Source organism: Pelophylax lessonae, assembly GCF_965119305.1.
Source record: "Pelophylax lessonae genome assembly, chromosome: 4".
In the NCBI taxonomy this organism is placed as follows: Eukaryota; Metazoa; Chordata; class Amphibia; order Anura; family Ranidae; genus Pelophylax; species Pelophylax lessonae.
Window position 1 is genome coordinate 557,832,665 of NC_138771.1, and position 20,230 is coordinate 557,852,894.

A 20,230-nucleotide genomic window follows, 5' to 3' on the forward strand; every position below is an offset into this window, starting at 1 on the left:
CCTATTAATAGGAATCCAAGCCTACCAGGCCCAAGTTTCAACATGCTCGGTTCTAAATACTCAGAACCTATACTCCTAGCCACAAGCATGCTGAAGGTACTGCTGCTGGGAATCTTGACCATTTCTGTTGCACATTTCAAATACAGTCACTAGTGTCCATGGCAGTGAACATCAGATTGAGTGTATGGGCTTAGGAGAATGTATTGGAGAGTATGCTGGAGACGAGCCCAAAAATACTGCATGGATTATGGGCAAGCCATGGCTCCAGCATAATTTCCAATGAGATTTTGGTGCATGTGCTTGGACAGCCACCATTCTATGTGGTAGGGGTTACACATAGAAAAGGTTTAATGTACAAGCTGCCAGAACCAAGGGCAGAATATATGGAGTGAATGCTAGCCTGAGTTAGTATTTGGCGTATGCACTTAGGACAGACCCTTTTTCTTTGACAAAGCCAATGCATGCAGTTTGGTAAGTGCATAGTTCACAGATTACACCAGAGACAGGACCTGAATATACAGTTTGACCCTGAAACATGTTTTACAACTACACAGCTTACACAGAGCACACAGTCAAAGTAAGGTAGCTCAATATTATGATATGTAGTGACTATAACCTTTGATAAATTAACCAGATATGTATAACACAGCTCAATCATTATAGTCATAAAAATATTATTTTCCTATGAGAAAGGGGCCTGGGAGAACCATTACCTAACCCCTGACACAAATAAACAGACAAAATACTTTATATTGAAGGAAGCACAGCTTCCTCGCAGACGTCTTTAGAAAGTAGCTCTGACAATACAACAAGTGGTATGAAATATTAAAGCTACATCCAACTCTTTGGTCATAGACATAGTTATTCATCTTCAGAGGAGTCCTGGTTGGAGGAACTTGCCATGGTTCCTTCATTGCGGAAACTGCGCAGATACACCATAAGTTTTTGGGGATCTACATTTCTCTTTCGGTTAAAGTCTGCTTTGGGCTGTTGTTGGGAGCATTTGTCACCTTGCAGGGTTTTGAAGAGGCTGGCTAAATTAGGGCCAATCTGGGTCATTAAATTATTCTTGATGGATTTGACAGTCTCTTCGTCGCAGCCCATTATGCTTGTTAACAGCTTGTTGTAATACCTGGAATTTAAAGAGAAGGGTCAGCACTCATGGACATGGTACAGTTATTTATCTCAAACTTTGTTAACTGTATTTAAGCTCAAGTTTTACTATACATTATGAATATTTCAATCTTATGGAGGATTTTTTATGCACAGTTGGCCCCTCGATTATACTAGCAGGGATGAATACATTGATTAGCATGAATATGGCTGGTTAATTCCAAACTGAGGTTTGCTGGGTTGTGTCACTTTAAACCCATTCTGCTCAGGGAACTGTTAAAGTGTATATTACAACAGAAAACCCTGTCCTGAGAACCAGAGGTTATCCAGTTGAATCCAGTAGGGATACTGGTTTTATGTTGAATGGGCAATATGGTTGGGAAGAATCCCCGCCCCGCTGACATCACTGAATTTTTAAGGAAGCAGCAAACTTGCACGACACTCCTTACCCACCCAGCCTTAATCAAATGGCACTCCAGGACCCAACCAGGATCCAGACATGCAGACTGAGTGGGCTGAGCACCCACCTGGCAGTGCCTACTAAGTTCTGGTGTAATTTGGCCAAGTTACAGGCAGAGGTACCATTGCAGTGCTTTCTCTTCTTTGTTTCAGATAATTAACCAGTGTCAACAATGACCTTGCATTTGCTGGTTATGTAAAGGGTCATTTCTCACGCCGTTCCCCACCAATTCAAGGAGATTTCTTTTCCCAACAAATACTAATGTAAATAGGCATTTAAAGTTAGCACCAGTGTAAAGTAGCTTTTAAAAGGAGGGTCGGTCCTTTCCACTGGCTATCAGTTCGAAAGTGACCCTTATTAGGATGCAGGTGGTCCTCTAGTCATCAAGAAGAGAGAATAGGTAGGTTACACCCCCCTCCAGTCTCAGTAAGTAGGAGGTATATATGGGTGGTAATACAATAAAAGTTTCTGGCTATCTGTGGTAAAGATGCTTGTCATTAGGGTTTCAAAATGATGTGTGCCACAGAGATTTTAATGGAATTAAGGGCATATAGAGACCTGTGATTGGTAGTTTTGCCTTTGGCCTCATACAGAGGACCCCTACATTTTGGTTAGGCGCTTTTTTAAGGGTCAGTTCACGCCAAGATTCACAGAGAGATGTGCTTGTGTTCCTGCGCGATTTGAGTGCAGTGCATTCCACTACAGTGCACGACTACTTCAAAAAATGTACTGCAACCGGATTGCTTGGTACTTCTGTACTTCTTTGGATCTGGTGCAGGTAAATGCACTGCATTGGCAACCTTAGTTTGGGGGTTTCATTAGCATTGCATTGACAGCCACTGCAGATCGCAGGGGCAGTGTGTTCTAAAAGCGATGTGGGAAACACTCACGGATTGTGGGTTTCCCGAACCATGTTCTGGTGTGAACTGGCCCTAAAACAGAAAAACTGATACAGTCTCTTCCAATTCATACCAATTAAAAAAAATGTAGAACATTTAAGGAATGAATGCAAACTGTAACTAATCTCATTATGCAGCTCAGAAAATGTTCGGTCCACACTTTTTCCTCCTATCCTCGCAAATTTTATGTAAAAGCCATCTGTATGCATACGTTAGCAACATTTGTCCAGAATGAAAGAAAAAAATCAGGAAATAAAAGAGGGCAATGACAAATAAAAGACATACTTGTTAGAAAAATGCTGTGGCAGATGTATAACCTCCGTGATTGCTTCTGGGTTATATTGGGCGACACTGCAGAGCTCTAATTTGGAATAACAGTCCTCCTGGACTTCAGAGATCATTCGCTGCAGGCTGGAGCATCTGCGGATTGCCAGGAACACTTTGGATGTTATTCCAGTCACTATGCACTTCAGACTTTCTTTCACAAACACTTTACCCTGCAAAAAGAGGGAGAGAGAGGGAAACAAGGTAGTTTGAACCATGACTCTGAGAGAGAAAAAAAAAGAAAACAGACGCAGCTAACACACCTAAGGACTGGTAGGCAGGGTCATCTTAAAAGTATCATTGGCCCCTGGGCAAAGTTATGCACTGGGGCCCCTAGTAGGGATATGGCAACTAAAAACAACAAATAATCACAACCAGGGAATTATCCCACATTAAATTCACCCCCTGTACACCCTGTCCTGCCCTCTCTACACACTGCCCCCCGGTATACACTGACCCTCTTTTCTCTTGTACATACTGCTCCCACTCTTTTTTTTACACTATCCCCCTCCCTGTACACACTGCCCCCTGTCATAAATGCCTCTCCCAGCCTATCAGCGGTCTGTATTTATGTATGGTTGTATTTTACTATTAGGACTTGTTCACACAGGCATACCTAAAGAAGAGTTCCGCCCCCCCCTCCAAAAATTAAAAGTCAGCAGCTACAAATACTGTAACTGCTGACTTTTACATAGTTACATAGTTTGTGAGGTTGAAAAAAGACATCAGTCCATCCAGTTCAACCCATGATGTGTGTGTGTGTTTGCTGTTAACCGTACATTGTATACCCCTGTATGTTGTGGTCTTTAAGGTGCCCATCTAATAGTTTTTTTAAACTATCGATGCTCCCTGCTGATACGACTGCTTGTGAAAGAGAATTCCACATCCTTACTGCTCTGACAGTGAAGAACCCCTTACGTATTTTAAGGTTAAACTGTTTTTCCTCAAGTTTTAGTGAGTGGCCACATGTCTTATTGTATTCCCTTTCTCTGAATAGTTTGTTCCTTATGCTAGGGTTGCCAGTACAGTATTTGTACATTGATATCATATTCCCCCTCAATCGTCTCTTCTCCAGAGAGTATAAGTTCAGTGCTTGTAGTCTTTCCTTATAGCCGATGCCCTCCATTCCCCTAATTATTTTTGTTGCCCTTCTCTGGACTCTCTCCAGTTCCAGCACATCCTTCCTGAGGACCGGTGCCCAGAACTGGACAGCATACTCCAGATGTGGCCGGACCACTATTAGGGCACTTACCTATCCAGGAATCCAGCGGTGTCTTCACCCAAGCCAATTCTTGAATTGGTTCTTGAGTGCTGGCACCGCCATCTCAGCTAGGGGAAACCAGCACTGAAGCCTTCACAGCCAGTTTCCTACTGTGTGATTTGCGCTGCACTCTGTGAATGGGCCGGCTGTAGGGGGATCAAAACCTGGTACCAGCTCCCCCCCAAAAGGTGATAAATGTGGCAGCGGAGGGAGGGAGGAGGCAGAAAAGAAGAGCTTCCCCTTTTGGGTAGAGCTCCACTTTAAAGTGGAAGTAAAGCCATTGAGTCATCAGTTTTAAAACACAGTTACATTCCTGGCATGTTCGCTCAACCAACCTGTCAAATCATCAAATGGCTGGTGTCATAACTGATCACATGTGCAGGATCATGGCAGTTGAAGATTAAAATGAGGTCAAGATGGCAGCTTTCTTGGCTGAAAACGACATTTTAAGCATACATCTGTGCAAGGGCTATGTTTACCCATACTGGCATGAATCTCATTCATGTCAGCTAGGATGCAATGGCTGCATGGACACTGCTGCTGCTCCCAATCTGAAATCTGTGTGGGCAGGGCCAGTGCTAGACTATTTTGCACCCTAGGCAAGGCCAGCTACTTGCACCACCCTCCCCCCCCCCCCCAAAAAAAAAAAAAAAAAATTCCTCTTGCAATACGGTGTAAACTCTCCCACATCAGGTCACATACTCCTTTCACATATCCCTATTATCCTCACCATATCCTCCAAACATGGACTTAGCCCCCCCATCTGTCAACCTCTTTAGCCACATCCATCTGTTGTTAAAACCCAGGGGAGCCAATTTTGCTTCTCAATGCTTCCTCAGCTAGCATAAACAACACTCAGACATCATTCTGTCTGGTCAGTATTCTCACCTTCCAATGTACCCCCCCCCCCCCTCCAACAGCCTTGACCATCATCCTCTTCCCATCCACCAGCAAGAAAGATTCCCACTCCACTGCCCAGTGTAGCACCAAGGAGATGTAGAGGTACTGGTAGGCGTGGTTGTAGTACGCGTTCGGAGCATGCATGCTCTTTCATCAGGCTTCCCGGGGGCCATCAATGCTGTGACTAAATAGAAGTGTCAGCGCTGGTGGACAGCAAGGCACAGCACGCCGGCTCCGCCATTCCCTAACAAGCACAGGGTAACGTGTGAAAGCCACAGGGACATGCTGACTAGTAAACTGGTTATATTTTTTCACACTATTAATTTTCATACACCCTTTGTTCCACCAGCTTATTACACCCTTCTGTCATTGGCTTGTCACATCCTTCTCTCACTGGTTTGCCACTTTTGACAGGTGCTTCCCTACCTCCTCCCTCCCAGCGACTGTGGCTGCGCCCTAGGTAGCAGTGCATCTTTGGCAGCTGCCTTGTTTGCCTGGCGGTAGCCTCGGCTCTGTGTGTGGATATGGGTCTCCGAATCCACACTGTCTGTGTTTGGGGACCCGCACCCACATGGATGTCAAATTTGGAGCAGTAGCTTTGTCCATGCAGCCACTGCATCCCAACTGACATGAATGGGACTGCCTGTCAAGGGATGTACCCAACACCTGTGCATCCCATGCCTCTGTGAGCAAACATGGCCCTCGCAGGAGTGTATGATTAAGTATGCCCATGTGAATTTGGCCTAACAGTAACATACCGTCATACATATACACACATAAATATATGTATGCATATGCATAATGTACATACACATACATACATGTACATATACACTAATACTTAAACTTACATACATATATACACACTCACATGAATAACATACATACATATACTGTAGTACATAGAATGTTGAAAACCACAACTTACTGACTGACCAGCGTTTGGCACCTGCACCACCAGGTATGATGCCTGTGTACACAGTACTGCATAGAAGGGAGGAGGGCAGGTCGGGACCCATTAAGCAGCTATCCCCATGCTCAGCTCTGCCCATTACTGCCCACTCTAGCTCTGAAGTTCAGTGTTTAAAGACAGTTAGTTTTCAAGGCTGTACTGGAATACTACAAAAAATAGTGTCTGCCTTCCCCTGCCTGAATGTATTATTTAAGAGGAGGTGGTGCTGCTGTGCTTTTCCTCCTCCCTGCATAGAGGAGTAGTGAGTGACACTGCTGTCACATCTCCTGTCAGCCTAGAGTAGCAGAGCCTAATGCAAGATTATCATGTGGCCCCCATGCCCCATGCATTAAGACAGCTCTGCTGGTAGGCTGTAATACATTGCATTTTTCTTTTTGTGTTTAGATCCACTTTAGTTTTGTGGGTTGGTTGTCACCAGACACACTTGGAAAAGCATGTATTAACACAACGGCCTATCCTTGGGAGGTTTATGTTGTCTTTGTTACGATTAGATGTCAATATCTTTGCTCCTTGCCGTTTGGAGGGAGAGATAGATCCCTGGGAATTGTATTGGTTTACTCCCAAGGCCATTGGATCAAGGAAGCTTTTGGCCGTTCCCTGCTTCTCCCATTTAGTCCTGTGGGGCATATTTCTCCCTTTGGGTCCGGTTATCAATGTATGGATATTTTTCCCTCAAGTGGATTTCTTTGTTAAATTAATTGGTGCCATAATGTGACCACTTGTTATTAATGTGTGTAGGAGGTTTACCGATTGATTTTAATCAAGGATACTATTCAATTTTGAAAGTCTGTTTGATATGCATGCACTGCTTGGATCCTGAAGAAGCTCCTGATATGTGAGCGAAACGCGTAGATCCACCAGCAGATTACATGGTTCACGCTCACGTCATGTGACCTGTTATGTACATGCATTGTCACACTTGATTATGACTGTATCTATTTTAACGGATTGTATGTAAATTTCAATAAATATGCATTATTCTTTTATATTGTATGTATATATACTTTCTCATTAATTTAGAGGCACACTCAAATCCCCATTTTCCAGGTCTGGTAGACATACCCCCCCCCCCCCCGTCCCCTTTTTCCCCTTTACCCCCACCAGTCTACTACTACACCTGGCACTTACATTATTTGTCTCCCATGTATTAACACAAGCTGTGTTGCTTTGCCTTTCAGACACAAAGGGGGTTATTTACTAAAGGCAAGTCCACTGTGCAAGTGCGCTTGGAAGTGCAGTCACTGTAGATCTGAGGGGGACATGCAAGGAAAATAAGAAACAGCATTTTTGCTTGCACATGATTGGATGATAGAAATCAGTGGAGCTTCTCATCATTTCACATCTTCCCCTCAGATATACTTGTAGTGCACAGTGGATTTGCCTTTAGTAAATCAACCCCAGTGTATTTTTGAAGGAACTAATTCCTATGACTTGTATGGTAAAGTACAGGTTATTCCACCAAAAGTGCTATCAGCAAGACTTTCATCCCACACAACACAAATGATTGCTGGAAGCAGGACCTAACCATGTTCCTTCTTTTGTTTGCACATTTGCCTGTATTTAAATCAATACAAAATGCATAACAATGTATCAAGTGAGAACAAGCCAAATGGAAATATATTGAATTAAATAAAATGCAAATGAAGTTCATTTTACTTGGAAACAATGCACTGAATTTATTTTAACGCATTGCCTTGTCTACAGCACATTAGTAGTTTGCATGACTTTTTGAAATAAAATGAAGCCACAAAACAAATGGAATTATGAATTAATAAAGTATTAACACATACTGTATATTTTCATTATTCCACTTAGCTAAACTGTGATCAATTTACTTTGACTGTTTGTATTAATAACTGACAAGAAGGTAATATCACTCTTATAGAATTACCTCCATGTTTGATTATTTTGTTGACTTACCTAAGGGTGGTCATACATGCTTTTTTTTAAATCCAATTGTTTTGTGATTCAAATCTGCAAACAACTGAATAGCCATAACTTCCCTTCCTGAAAGTTATCAATCTTTTGCATTGATCAGCGCTCAGCAGCACTTGAATACCTTATTCATAAATCAGATCGTATTTTGATCATTCAGATAATTGGATTTCATGATGGAAAGATCAATGATTTATGATTGTAAGTTATGATCTTATCTTAAGTATTGATCTAAATCTATGTTCTGTGTGTGGCATATAAATTGAATAGGCTGTTGGCTATGGATTGAATATTCTGTTCAGAGGAGATCACACAGAAAATAAACTGATTGTTTATTGAAGCACGTTTGGCCACCATTAAAGAGTTAGATGTATATTGTCTGTTCTTATTTGAGCAATCTCTATGATTTATTATTTCATTTATGGATTATACGGTATCACAACTATCCTAATAAACTGCCAGAAGCAATATCCCCCCACCCAGGCAAAATAAGCTATCACAGACATGACACACTGCCCCTTAGTGGTCAAGTCCCAAATTACAGCACTATACTAAGCTATTTGCATAAGCTTTAGGTTGGCCATACACAGTTTTATTTTTTTATTTTTTTTTCTTGGCTGAAATATGAGCTGTGGATGGCCCTGGCTTCATAAAAGTCAATTTCAAAATTAAAGATGGAAAATTGTTGGCCATATAGTGACTATCACCCACAACTGATGAGCACTCTGATATTTCTTTTAAGTGATTGTAAACCTTTGTGTGTTTTTAATAATAAGCATGTCATACTTACCTGCTCTGTGCAATGGTTTTGCACAGGGTAGCCCCGAACCTCCTCTTCTGGGGTCCCCTGCTGGCACTCCTGGCTCCATCTCTTTTGCGAGTGCCCCTATAGGAAGCTGCTTCCTCCTTTGGAGGCTCTTGTGCAGGCCCAATCCAAAGCTGGGCTACCTGCATCTGTAGACACAGGCAGTGCATCTCGGCCCCATACCCTCATCACTGGATTTTATTGACTGCAGCAGAAGTCAATGGCTCCTGCTGCTATCAATCTGCCCTATAAGGAGGGAGAGAGCCACTCTTCTAGGGTACAGTGCTGGACTGCTGGTACAGTGCTGGACATACTGTAGCTGCTGACTTTTAATATCAGGACACTTACCTGTCCTGGAGTCCAGCGATGTCGGCACCGCAGCCAATGTTTCCATCTGCTGTCGGATGATGTCGCCGTCATTGCTGGTAAGGGAACCCGGCAGTGAAGCCTCGCGGCTGCACAACTGGGTCCCTACTGCGCATGAGAGAAGCGCACTGCACTCTCTTACTGGCATAGAAGCAGGAGATAGAGGAGGGAGGTCCGACGGAAGTGGGGACAGGGTACGGGTACCTGTTAAAACAGGTACCCGCTCCCCCCCGAAAGGTGCCAAATGTGGCACCAGAGGGGGGAGGCGACAGATAAGCGGAAGTTCCACTTTTGAGTGGAACTCCGCTTTAAGGCTTTAGAACCATTTTTTATTTTGCCAGGACATGTATAAAGGTCTCCTGGTAGGGATTTTGACTACATGTGATGCATGTGAATGCGGTATATACTTATACTGATGTGAATTTCTCTGTGGTGCTTCTTTTCCTGCTGAAATGCTGCCGAATCCAAGTGTCTACTGAACAATGCAAGCACTCTGCCTTCCTGATACAATGGATGAAGAAGACAAATACAGAGCAGTATGCATATACAGAAGAAGTATTCAGAGAGCCTATGACAAATGGTTAGATGGCACTGCGTATTTACCAATCTGGGATGAGCAATATTCTGATTTGCAGGAATGCCTTGTGGCACTGGTAGGTGTAGGTATGTCACTGTACCTGAGTGTCAAACTTGGCAGCGTTGAACAGAAAAGACTTGCAGATGTCATACAATCCATCGGTGTCACAGGTGGCGTTCTCCAAGCAGGCAAAGGCTCCGCAGCCAACTTGCAATGCCCCATTCAAGCAGCGAACCACTTCTACTAAAATGGAGAGAGCACAATGCAGTGTCAGCATTAAGTCACCTACATGAGGGAATATCTTACCCTGACAGACAGATCAGACTTCCCCATCTACAACAAATTGATTCACTTATGTCTATTACATTGTTTTATTGAAGATTACAGAAGATAAAACATTTTCACAGCTGCAAATCTATGCTGGACACATAATGGTAACCTCAATGCCCACGGCAAAGATGCCAAACCATGCCCCCAGTGTGAGAGGAGGGGGTCAGGGAATGTAAGATTACATAGGAAACTGTCCTGAGCTGTCAGTGCACCTGTATGCAGAAGCCAGCAGATTTGTTTGCAGGCTACAGGAGCACTGCACTGACAGGAGGGAGGAGCTGGAGGGAGAGAGAGCACAGCCCCACCTCCTCCTGGCTCTCTCCTCCACTGCTGGATCTGTCCTGGCCACTTCTGTGTTTGGCTGTGGGCTGTGCTCTCTCTCCTTTCTTGCCTCCTGCCAGTTCAGAGCTCCTTTGTCTGTGATTACCACTGCTGGCTTCAGAACACAGGAGCTCTGCTCTGGCAGAAAGGAGGAGAGGGGAGAGAAAACACAGCCTACACCACTTCCCACCTCTCTCCTATCCACTCCCAGCGCTGGACTAATAAGAGTAGTGATACTGCTGCCACTACTCCTGTCAGCCTTATAACAGAGAGAAGGCACCCCCATCCCTACAATAAACCATTAAGCCCAGGGCATCTTTCCATCCTGCCCACCCCTTGTCCCGGCCCTGGGTAACCTAATATTGGCAAGGCACATTGCAAACTATCTGTATCATTACACACAAAGTATATCATCTAACATTACAGAATAATGTTGGACTTCTATTGTGAGAAATTAAGGATGACCTGCATTGAGATGTGAACAAAACAATATCATCAGTCTTGCATGGATTAATTAAAAAAAAAAAAAAACAATCATAGAAAGGAGGACGTTCCTACCGTAACTGGAGAAAATGCTGCTCTAGGCTCTCTTTAGTTCTAACAACAGGGGGAGAAGCAGTAAACCAGTGGTATGTGGGCTGGATGCGGCCCTTTGCTTGCCTTTATCTGGCCCTTGAGGCACGATTCCTCCCACTGACACTAAAATCCAGGCATAATTCCTCCTACTGATACTATCAAAGGAGCCTTATTCCTCCCGCTGACACCAAGGATATGGTATCATTCCTCCCACTGACACCAATGATGGGGCACTTTTCTTCCCACTGACACCAATGATGGGGCATTTTTCTTCCCACTGACGCTGGGGAACTATTACATCTAGAGGAAAAGAGATTTTGTCTCCAAATAAAGAAAGGTTTCTTCACCGTAAGAGCTGTGAAAATGTGGAATAGACTCCCTCCAGAGGTGGTTCTGGCTAGCTCATTAGATCACTTTAAAAAAAAGCCTGGATTCTTTCCTAGGTGTAAATAATATAACTGGGTACTAATAATTATAGGTAAAGTTGATCCGGGGAATATCCGATTGCCTCTTGGGGGATCAGGAAGGGATTTTTCCCCTGCTGTAGCAAATTGGATCATACTTTCCTGGGGTTTTTTTCGCCTTCCTCTGGATCGCATGCGGGTATAGGATTGTGTATATGGGATTGTATAGTTGTGTTTTCTTTACTGTTTTTTGTTTTTTATTGGTTGAGCCAGATGGACTTGTGTCTTTTTTTCAACCTGACTGACTATGTACAGTAACTATTCCTCCCACTAAAGCCAATGATGGGGCACTGTTCCTCCCACTGACACCAATGATATGGTATTAATCCTCCCACTGATGCCAATGATGGGGCACTGTTCCTCCTGACACTAACGTTGGGCACTGTTCCTCCCACTAACACCGATGATGGGGCACCATTCCTCCCACTGATGCTAATGATGGGGCGCTGTTCCTCCCACTGACACCAATATTGGTGCACTATTCCTCCTACTGATGCTAACGATGGGGCACTATTCCTCCTACTGATGCTAACGATGGGGCACTGTTCCTCCTGACACTAACGTTGGGCACTGTTCCTCCCACTAACACCGATGATGGGGCACCATTCCTCCCACTGATGCTAATGATGGGGCGCTGTTCCTCCCACTGACACCAATATTGGTGCACTATTCCTCCTACTGATGCTAACGATGGGGCACTATTCCTCCTACTGATGCTAACGATGGGGCACTATTCCTCCTACTGATGCTAACGATGGGGCACTATTCCTCCTACTGATGCTAACGATGGGGCACTATTCCTCCTACTGATGCTAACGTTGGTGCACTATTCCTCCTACTGATGCTAATGATGGGACATTATTCCTCCCACTGATGCTAACGATGGGGCACTATTCCTCCCACTGGCACCAACAATAAGGCACTATCTGTCCTCCTTCTGACCACAGGCGCTTTGTGTTTTTTTTTTTCTTCCTCTGACCACCCTGAGACATTTATTCTCATTGATGATTTGTTTCATTTTCTACTCCCGCTGGTCGCAGTTTGGCCCCCCTAAATTCTAAAGACCAGTAAGCTGGCACTTTGTCTAGAAAGTTTGGAGACCCCTGCAGTAGACAGTCTCTTCTTCAAACTTCTCCCAGCCAGGCTCTGCTCCCCCCACCCCACCATGAGGAAATCTCTACCGATTGTTACAATGAATGTATGGATGAATAGGTGGGAGCAGAGCCTGGCTGGGAGAAGATTGAAGAAGGTACAGTGAAGAAGATCCAGGTAAGTATACACTGTCGTCATGCATTTAACACTGGGGCACAATATGGGCTAAATAACGCACTTAAAAAGGTGCAATGTATTTTTTATGTTTATTTAAAATAGGATCTTTGGGAAAACTAAAAGCCCTTCCTTGCTGTGTCTGCACTGCAGGGGTTAACTGCTCGTTTATTTCTAGGGAACCAGGTACAGAAGTTTTACTTACTTCATCCTCTGCAGACTCTTCTGCTTTCTTATCTTCTCCTCTGCACTCCAGTGTTCTAAGGACCTCTGATGTCATTAAGACCAATGCAGGGTCCATAATTCTACATTGGACGCAAGGACACTGAGGAATATTCCATTGCCAGGGCATGGGGGAGCTCTGTCTATCAGGGATCAGAGGATCAGGTAAGTAAAAATGCCTTTCCTGTCACCCCAGACAGAAACCAGCAGATAACACTTGCAGAGAGGGAGCAGCTCCACTACAAGGGATGCCTTTTACTTTTCTTACCTGAGTTTTAATGTGCATTGTGATGTTCTGCAGTGCTGATCTATTGTGCAAAATGAGTGGTTTTTCCCAAATTGTTGAAACACGCACATTACTGCAACACAACAATGGGAACTCAGCGACTTGGAAAGGGTGCTGGGGTAGAGTGACAGAGCATGTTAAGGATAATTTATGCTTCAAACTAAATATTATGACTTTCACAATTTTTACTTGCTTGATGCTCAACATTTGATTGCTAATTTTTATATCCCCCCCCCCCCCAATGCATGAGGTAATGTGATTAGAAAACAGTGAGAGAGAGGAGCAAAGAAGAACAGACACTGGGAAGCACTACTAAGCAGAGCTCACATATGCAATGGCCAAATATTACATATACTCTTTTCTTTCAGTACTGGTAATACTAGTGTTACCAATAGTAGTTGAATTCTAGAAAATTTCAGATACAGGATAGAATAGTAAGCTCCCCAATATTTCTCTTTCAATACTTTCTATTTTAGGTTAGAAAAAAAAAGTACAGCCTGGTACATTTTAATTGTATCTTTCTACATTTCAATCTAAAACTAAAGGAAAAACAATAAAATACATTTTCCTATATACTGTGTGTGTGACGTGCATCCCCATGTCAAAGACCCCTGTGTATCATAATAACACCCCCACATATCAGTGTACCCCCCATGTCACAGAAGTCAGCACACAGACCCCCATGTACCATACTGACACCTCTACATACCAGTGTACCCCCACATCACAGAAGTCAGCCCACAGACCCCCATGTACCATACTCACACCCCTACATACCAGTGTACCCCCCATGTCACAGAAGTCAGCACACAGACCCCCATATACCATACTGACACCCCTACATACCAGTGTACCCCCATGTCACAGAAGTCAGCACACAGACCCCCATATACCATACTGACACCTCTACATACCAGTGTACCCCCCATGTCACAGAAGTCAGCACACAGACCCCCATGTACCATACTGACACCCCTACATACCAGTGTACCCCCATGTCACAGAAGTCAGCACACAGACCCCCATGTACTATACTCACACCCCTACATACCAGTGTACCCCCATGTCACAGAAGTCAGCACACAGACCCCCATATACCATACTGACACCTCTACATACCAGTGTACCCCCATGTCACAGAAGTCAGCACACAGACCCCCATATACCATACTGACACCTCTACATACCAGTGTACCCCCATGTCACAGAAGTCAGCACACAGACCCCCATATACCATACTGACACCTCTACATACCAGTGTACCCCCCATGTCACAGAAGTCAGCACACAGACCCCCATATACCATACTGACACCTCTACATACCAGTGTACCCCCATGTCACAGAAGTCAGCACACAGACCCCCATGTACCACACCCCTACATACCAGTGTACCCCCACATCACAGAAGTCATCACACATACCCCATATCTCACCATCCTGCCATGGTCTCACCTGAGCTCTGGGATTGCCCTCTGCTCCTCCTGGTTCCAGGGAAGTCACTCTGGTCGGTCTCATAGGCTGAGCTCATGCAGTGTATGAGCAGGGGGAGGAGGAGGAGGAGGAGGATGCTCTTGTCATTCATCCTCTGCCTGTGTGTTCCGATCGTCTATGCACAGTGATGGATCTGACACAATTTATACACTACTCTTATCAGCGGCCAATCATCAGTCTCCTCCCAGCAGCCAATCATTGGACAGGCTCATTCATAAAAAAAAGAATTCTGATCCCCTCACCCACAGGTTATTCCCAGAAATCACCACCTGACACTGGAGGGGGGGGATGTGTCACTAGAGGGGACATGCATCACTGGGGGGACATGTGTCTATGAGGGGTGGCATGTGTCACTAGGGGGGACATGTGTCACTGGTTGGTGAGACATGTGTCATTGTGAGGGGACATGTATTATGGGGGGAGTCCTCCAGTAACATTACATGGATATACAGGGGAATAGGAACAGCTGGCAATCTGCTGTAGGTCAGTTCAGATTCTTATATTTTATTTTATTTTTCTGTAACCTTTTCCTAATTTCTTCTTTTTTATTTCACATAGTAGCACTCCAGCTAGACTACTTTATATTTTCAAAACAGGGAGGTAATACATAAAGAAATACACCTGAAAATGAAGATAATGATGAGTAAAACACTACTCTCAAAAGATCATTAGAAAGTACAGTATACTAATCTTGCTCTGTTTGGCTACATAGAACACATTTGTATCATTGCAATTTATACAAAGAACACCTAAATGGAAACACACTCAATATTTTATCTTTAGATGGCTGTAGAAGTATTGTGTTTCCATTTAGGTGTTCTTTGCCTGAATTGAAACGATACAAATGTTTCCTATGTAGCCAAATAGAGTACAATTTTGTATACTGTAATGTTTTAGCTTGACTCATACAAGGTTCACAGGGGTGTGGGAAAGCGTGCAAATCACAGGCTTCCAGCGTCTGCAGACAGTCGCATGAAAAACGCACTTCTTTTTATGTGATTTCCCTACAGCTGGGTAAGGTGCAGGGACTTCCCCCTGCTTTTCAGCAGTCCATTCACACTGGGCATTTGGATTTTCCCCTGAACGTAGGAAAAGCATCTTAAAAGTTATGCTTAAAGTTATGCTTAAAGCTGCATTTTGCGCTCGCTTTTAGACATGTTTATGTACATTCGCATGCTTGGCAATAATGCATTCTATTGGCCAGAATATTCATTTATTCTGGCCATTAGAATACATTAACCAGCTCTGGACTGGAAGGATTTACCCCCTTAATGACCATGCAATTTTTTTGCGATTCGGCAGAAAATTGCACGGTCGTGCGACACTGTAAAAAACGGGATGCCCTTTTTTTCCCCACAAATAGAGCTTTCTTTTGGTGGTATTTGATCACCTGTTTTTATTGTTTGCACTATAAACAATAAAAAAGAGCGACAATTCTGAAAAAAACAAAAACAAAAAAAACAATATTTTTCACATTCTGCTATATAACATTCCCCCCCAAAAAAAAAAAAAAAAAAATTAAAAATCTAAAATTTTCATCCTTTTAGGCCAATTTGTGTTCTGCTACATATTTTTGGTAAAAAAAAAAAAAAAATCGCAATTATTATTATTATTATTATTATTATTATTATTATTAAGGATTTCTATAGCGCCAGCAGTTTACGCAGCGCTTTACAATATTGGAGGGAGACAGTACATATACAGTACAATAAAATACAAGAGGATTAAAAGGGCCCTTCACAGAAGAGCTTACAATCTAATGGAATAAACATATTTTGATTGGTTTGTGCAAAAGTTATCACATCTACAAACTAAGGAAAAGATTTATGTCATTTTATTAATTAATTTAATTTTTTCTACTAATGGCGGCAATCTGCGATTTTTAGCGGGACTGCGACATTGCGGCAGACAGATCGGACCCCTAACTGACATTTTTGACACTTTTGGGGGACCAGTGACATTACTACAGTAATCAGTGCTAAAAATATGCACTGTTACTGTAATAATGACACTGGCAGGGAAGGGGTTAACCCAGGGGTGACCAAAGGCTTAAGTGTGAGCCTAGGGGGTGTTTTCTAACTGTGGGGGGGGGGGGGAGATTGGCTTGTGAAATGATCATAGAGACTTGTGATCCTATATAGAAGGATCACAGGCACTCTGTGATCATTTCAGAGAGAAGTAGATACATATTCGCCAGCACACCAAGGATCTTGCAAAAGCAGTCCAAAAACTTTATTCCAGATAAGATCACATCAGAAAAAAATAGTGCAACGTTTCGGAGCTGCACAGGACCCCTGATGACATGCCTGACAAAGGGGTCCTGTGCGGCTCCGAAACATTGCACTATTTTTTTGGAAACAATTCCAATATTTCCTGCAATAAAGACCGGTCACTGCTGCTCTTTCTCCTTGTGAAGGAGGATTGGTCCTGTATCTGGACCTTCTGTAATTTTCTGAAGGCAGTCTGTAGTGGGTAGGACTTGCTAGGTCCTTTCCACAGCTCTGAAATCAAATATGAGAGAGAATCAATCTGCGCTATCCAGTGAATAATAAATCAATTGCTAACAACAACATAAACTACCACAATATACAGTAATTAGTGCAAATCCTAGTGATATAAGTGAATATATTTTTACTCTGTAATGTGATTGCTGCCGAAGCACTCAACAGGTCATTTCACAATCCCTCAGATGAAAACTATCTATGAAAAATAATGAGTGCAGCGCAATCACAAAATAAATAAAAAATGACAGTATATATACAGAATTTTTGCGAAAAACACGCTAATAATAACCAATCCATACGTGATATGTATATAGAGTCCAACATATAAAACACCACAGTGCATTCAATGTGACAAGTCTTCTTAGTGACACCTTCAGTGACCACCACCAATTGGTGAGAAACCTGTTCACCTCAACTAGAAACCCCACTACAGAGACCCCACTACAGAGACCCCACTACAGAGACCCCACTACAGAGACCCCACTACCGAGACCCCACTACCGAGTCTGCAAGGCATCAATAAGTATCCTCCTGCTAGGGCACTGGGATCCCCCAATTTACTCTCTTCGTCATCAAACATTCAGCTTTCTCAACTGGAAACCCTATGGGACAGTAGGCAGGATTCAATAACAACTTAGCACTTTTACTTAAATAAATAAATTAAGAAGCAGACACCTGTACTATTTGGAAATATATAGGCCGCGGCCGTTTATTATTGATTTTAAAATAACTTCAATAAATAAATATATAATTAAAAATTTTAAACACACTCAACAGCCTAGCCACCACAGCTCAGGCCGGATAAATAACATCACATTTCAAGCATCAACTTCCACTCCTAAACATATAAAATTGCCCTTTTGCTATAGCAAAAACGACATCACCACCAATTATATATATATATATATATCTATATTATTATTATTTTTTTTTTTAAACAGCCGCGACAAAAAAAAAGGGGGGGGGATGGGGAATTCACACTGCTAAATCTTCTGAGGCGAATGAGCCCCTCTGAGGAGAGCTCTCCCTTATATAGGGGCTCAGAGGGCTCTAGAATCTTCTACCCTATACCTCTTCCTATAGGTGCTCTGACCCCTGCAACGCCACGCCCACTATTTCTATTCCCTCAAGACACCTTAGGAGTCCCTCCTTCTTTACCTGAGGAAAAAAGGGAGGGAAATTACCTTATGAACTATTCTACCTATTTCCCCAGCCACTCTCCCATGAGGAAAAGGGGGCTTATTACTGTTCCCCTTTTCCTTTCATTCCAGTGTATACAGAGCATCAATCGATATTCTCCTGCCAGAGCACTGGAATGAAGGATCACTCCTCTTTTCCTCTCCACATCAAGAGCTCCACTCTCAGATTAAACATATGGTAGGGAACACAAGAAAGAGATCCATAGTGCTCTCTGCTAAACAATTTATTGTATAAAAAATGGGAATTAAAAAACACAAAGTAGTAAGAAAATGCATGCAAGGTAACAGTACTCCCTGGTGTATGACATCATGGGCTTGACTCCTCCCACCTATACATGTTACATTACATCCGGTGATTGGGCTTCCTCAGTAGGCCACAGCTCTGCTCTCTGCACAGGTTATGTACAGCACAGTGATGATGTTACTGATACTTTTGCAAGGCAAAATCTGGGTTGGTAAGGGGAATTGGTGCACACAACATTGATTTATATGCTTTGTGGTTACTGAGGAATATATTTGAATGAAAGTTTTTATGCCTGGACCTTTAAAATAGAACTGAGGAGTAATAGAGGGTTATAACAGCTGTCTTTTTTTTTGTTATTTGTGTCCTACTGGGGAAATTTCCCTTTATTTCCTGTCCCATAGCCACAACCAGGGTTGGACTGTGAAAAAAATTCAGCCCTGGAAATAATTTCATACCAGCCTCATAGCATTATTATACCAGTCCAATAGCATAACGTCATTATTTTCTTGTTCATAAAAGGGAAAATCATGCATTTTAAAGCACATTTGAAGAGTGCATTATAGACAAGACAGATATGAAAGCATATAGGGCATATACATATATATATAAATAACAGCAGATTTTCATTAAAAGTGGTAAAAGTGTGAACGTGGTACAGGAGGTGATCATAAGCTGTGTGGGCACGGTACAGGAGATGTCAGAGGCTGCGGACATGACACAGGAGATGCAGGGGCTGCAGGCATGGTACAGGAGATGCAGGTGCTCTGGACATGGTACAGGACAGGGGCGTAACTACAGGGGTTGCAGGGGTTGCAATCGCAACCGGGCCCCATGCTCCAGGGGGCCTGTGCAGCTCCCCTGTATATCTGGATAGGAGGGGCAGCAGGGGGCAGCATGTAGAGAAATCACTGTACTCCTTTTTCCTCCTGTAGCTGCAGGCCCCAAGATGGAAGGAAAGGGGCCCACTGCAGAATTTGTGAAAGGGTCCCGCTGCGATACTGTAATAAAGGGCCCCGCAACGTGAGTAAAGGACCCCAGGATCAGTGGGAAGAGCCCCAGGCTTGAAGGGAAGGGCCCCCCGGCCAGGGGTCCGAGGGGCCCTTCATGGTTTCTTGCACCGGGGCCCTGAAGGTTCTAGTTACTCCTCTGGTACAGGATATATAGGGTCTGCGGGCATGGTACAGGAGATGCAGAGGATTTGGGCATGGTATAAGAGAGGGAGAGGCTGCAGGCATATTACAAGAGATGCAGAGGCTGCAGACATGGTGCAGGAGATGCAGGGGCTGTGGGCATGTTGCAGGAGATGTAGGGGCTGCGGGCATGGTGCAGCAGATGCTGGGGCTGCAGGCATGGTACAGGAGATGCAGGGGCTGTGGGCATGGTGCATAAAATGAAGGGGCTGTGGGCATGGTGCAGGAGATGCAGAGGCTGCGGGCATGGTGCAGGAGATGCAGGGGCTGTGGACATGGTGCAGGAAATGCAGAGGCTGCAGGCATGGTGCAGGAGAGGCAGGGGCTGCAGGTATAGTACAGGAGATGCAGAGGCTGCAGGCATGATGCAGGGGCTGCGGGCATGGTGCAGGGGATGTGGCAAGGTACAGGAGATGCAGGGTCTGCGGGCATAGTACAGGAGATGCAGGGGCTGCAGGCATGATACAGGAGATGCAGGGCTGCCGGCATGGTACAGGAGATGCAGGGCTGCGGACATGGTAC

The 20,230-nt window shown here is 43.8% G+C and overlaps 1 protein-coding gene across 2 annotated transcripts; it reads right to left on the bottom strand.

Annotated features, from left to right (window-relative positions):
• Positions 1–403: 403 nt before the first annotated feature.
• STC1 (stanniocalcin 1) lies at positions 404–14,700 on the bottom strand. 2 transcript variants are annotated; one of them, XM_082255596.1, is made up of 4 exons: positions 14,533–14,700; positions 9,714–9,853; positions 2,758–2,969; positions 404–1,132 (listed from the first exon to the last, which is right to left on the bottom strand). In XM_082255596.1, exons 1-4 carry the CDS (start codon positions 14,660–14,662, stop codon positions 862–864), a joined length of 753 nt encoding a protein of 250 aa, XP_082111722.1. In that variant the 5' UTR covers positions 14,663–14,700; the 3' UTR covers positions 404–861. The 2 variants fall into 2 exon arrangements, with proteins under 2 accessions (XP_082111722.1, XP_082111721.1); XM_082255595.1 differs by having other exon boundaries at positions 9,714–9,856.
• Between the last annotated feature and the right edge of the window lie 5,530 nt (positions 14,701–20,230).

What these genes read in the sequence shown, in the direction of transcription:
- STC1 (XM_082255595.1), bottom strand. Translation starts at nt 14,662, where the DNA reads ATGAATGACAAGAGCATCCTCCTCCTCCTCCTCCTCCCCCTGCTCATA. An exon ending in CTGCCAAGTTTGACACTCAG is followed by an intron (nt 2,970 to 9,713) that starts GTACAGTGACAT and finishes CTCTTTTTGCAG; the next exon opens with GGTAAAGTGTTTGTGAAAGA. An exon ending in CCACAGCATTTTTCTAACAA is followed by an intron (nt 1,133 to 2,757) that starts GTATGTCTTTTA and finishes TTTAAATTCCAG; the next exon opens with GTATTACAACAAGCTGTTAA.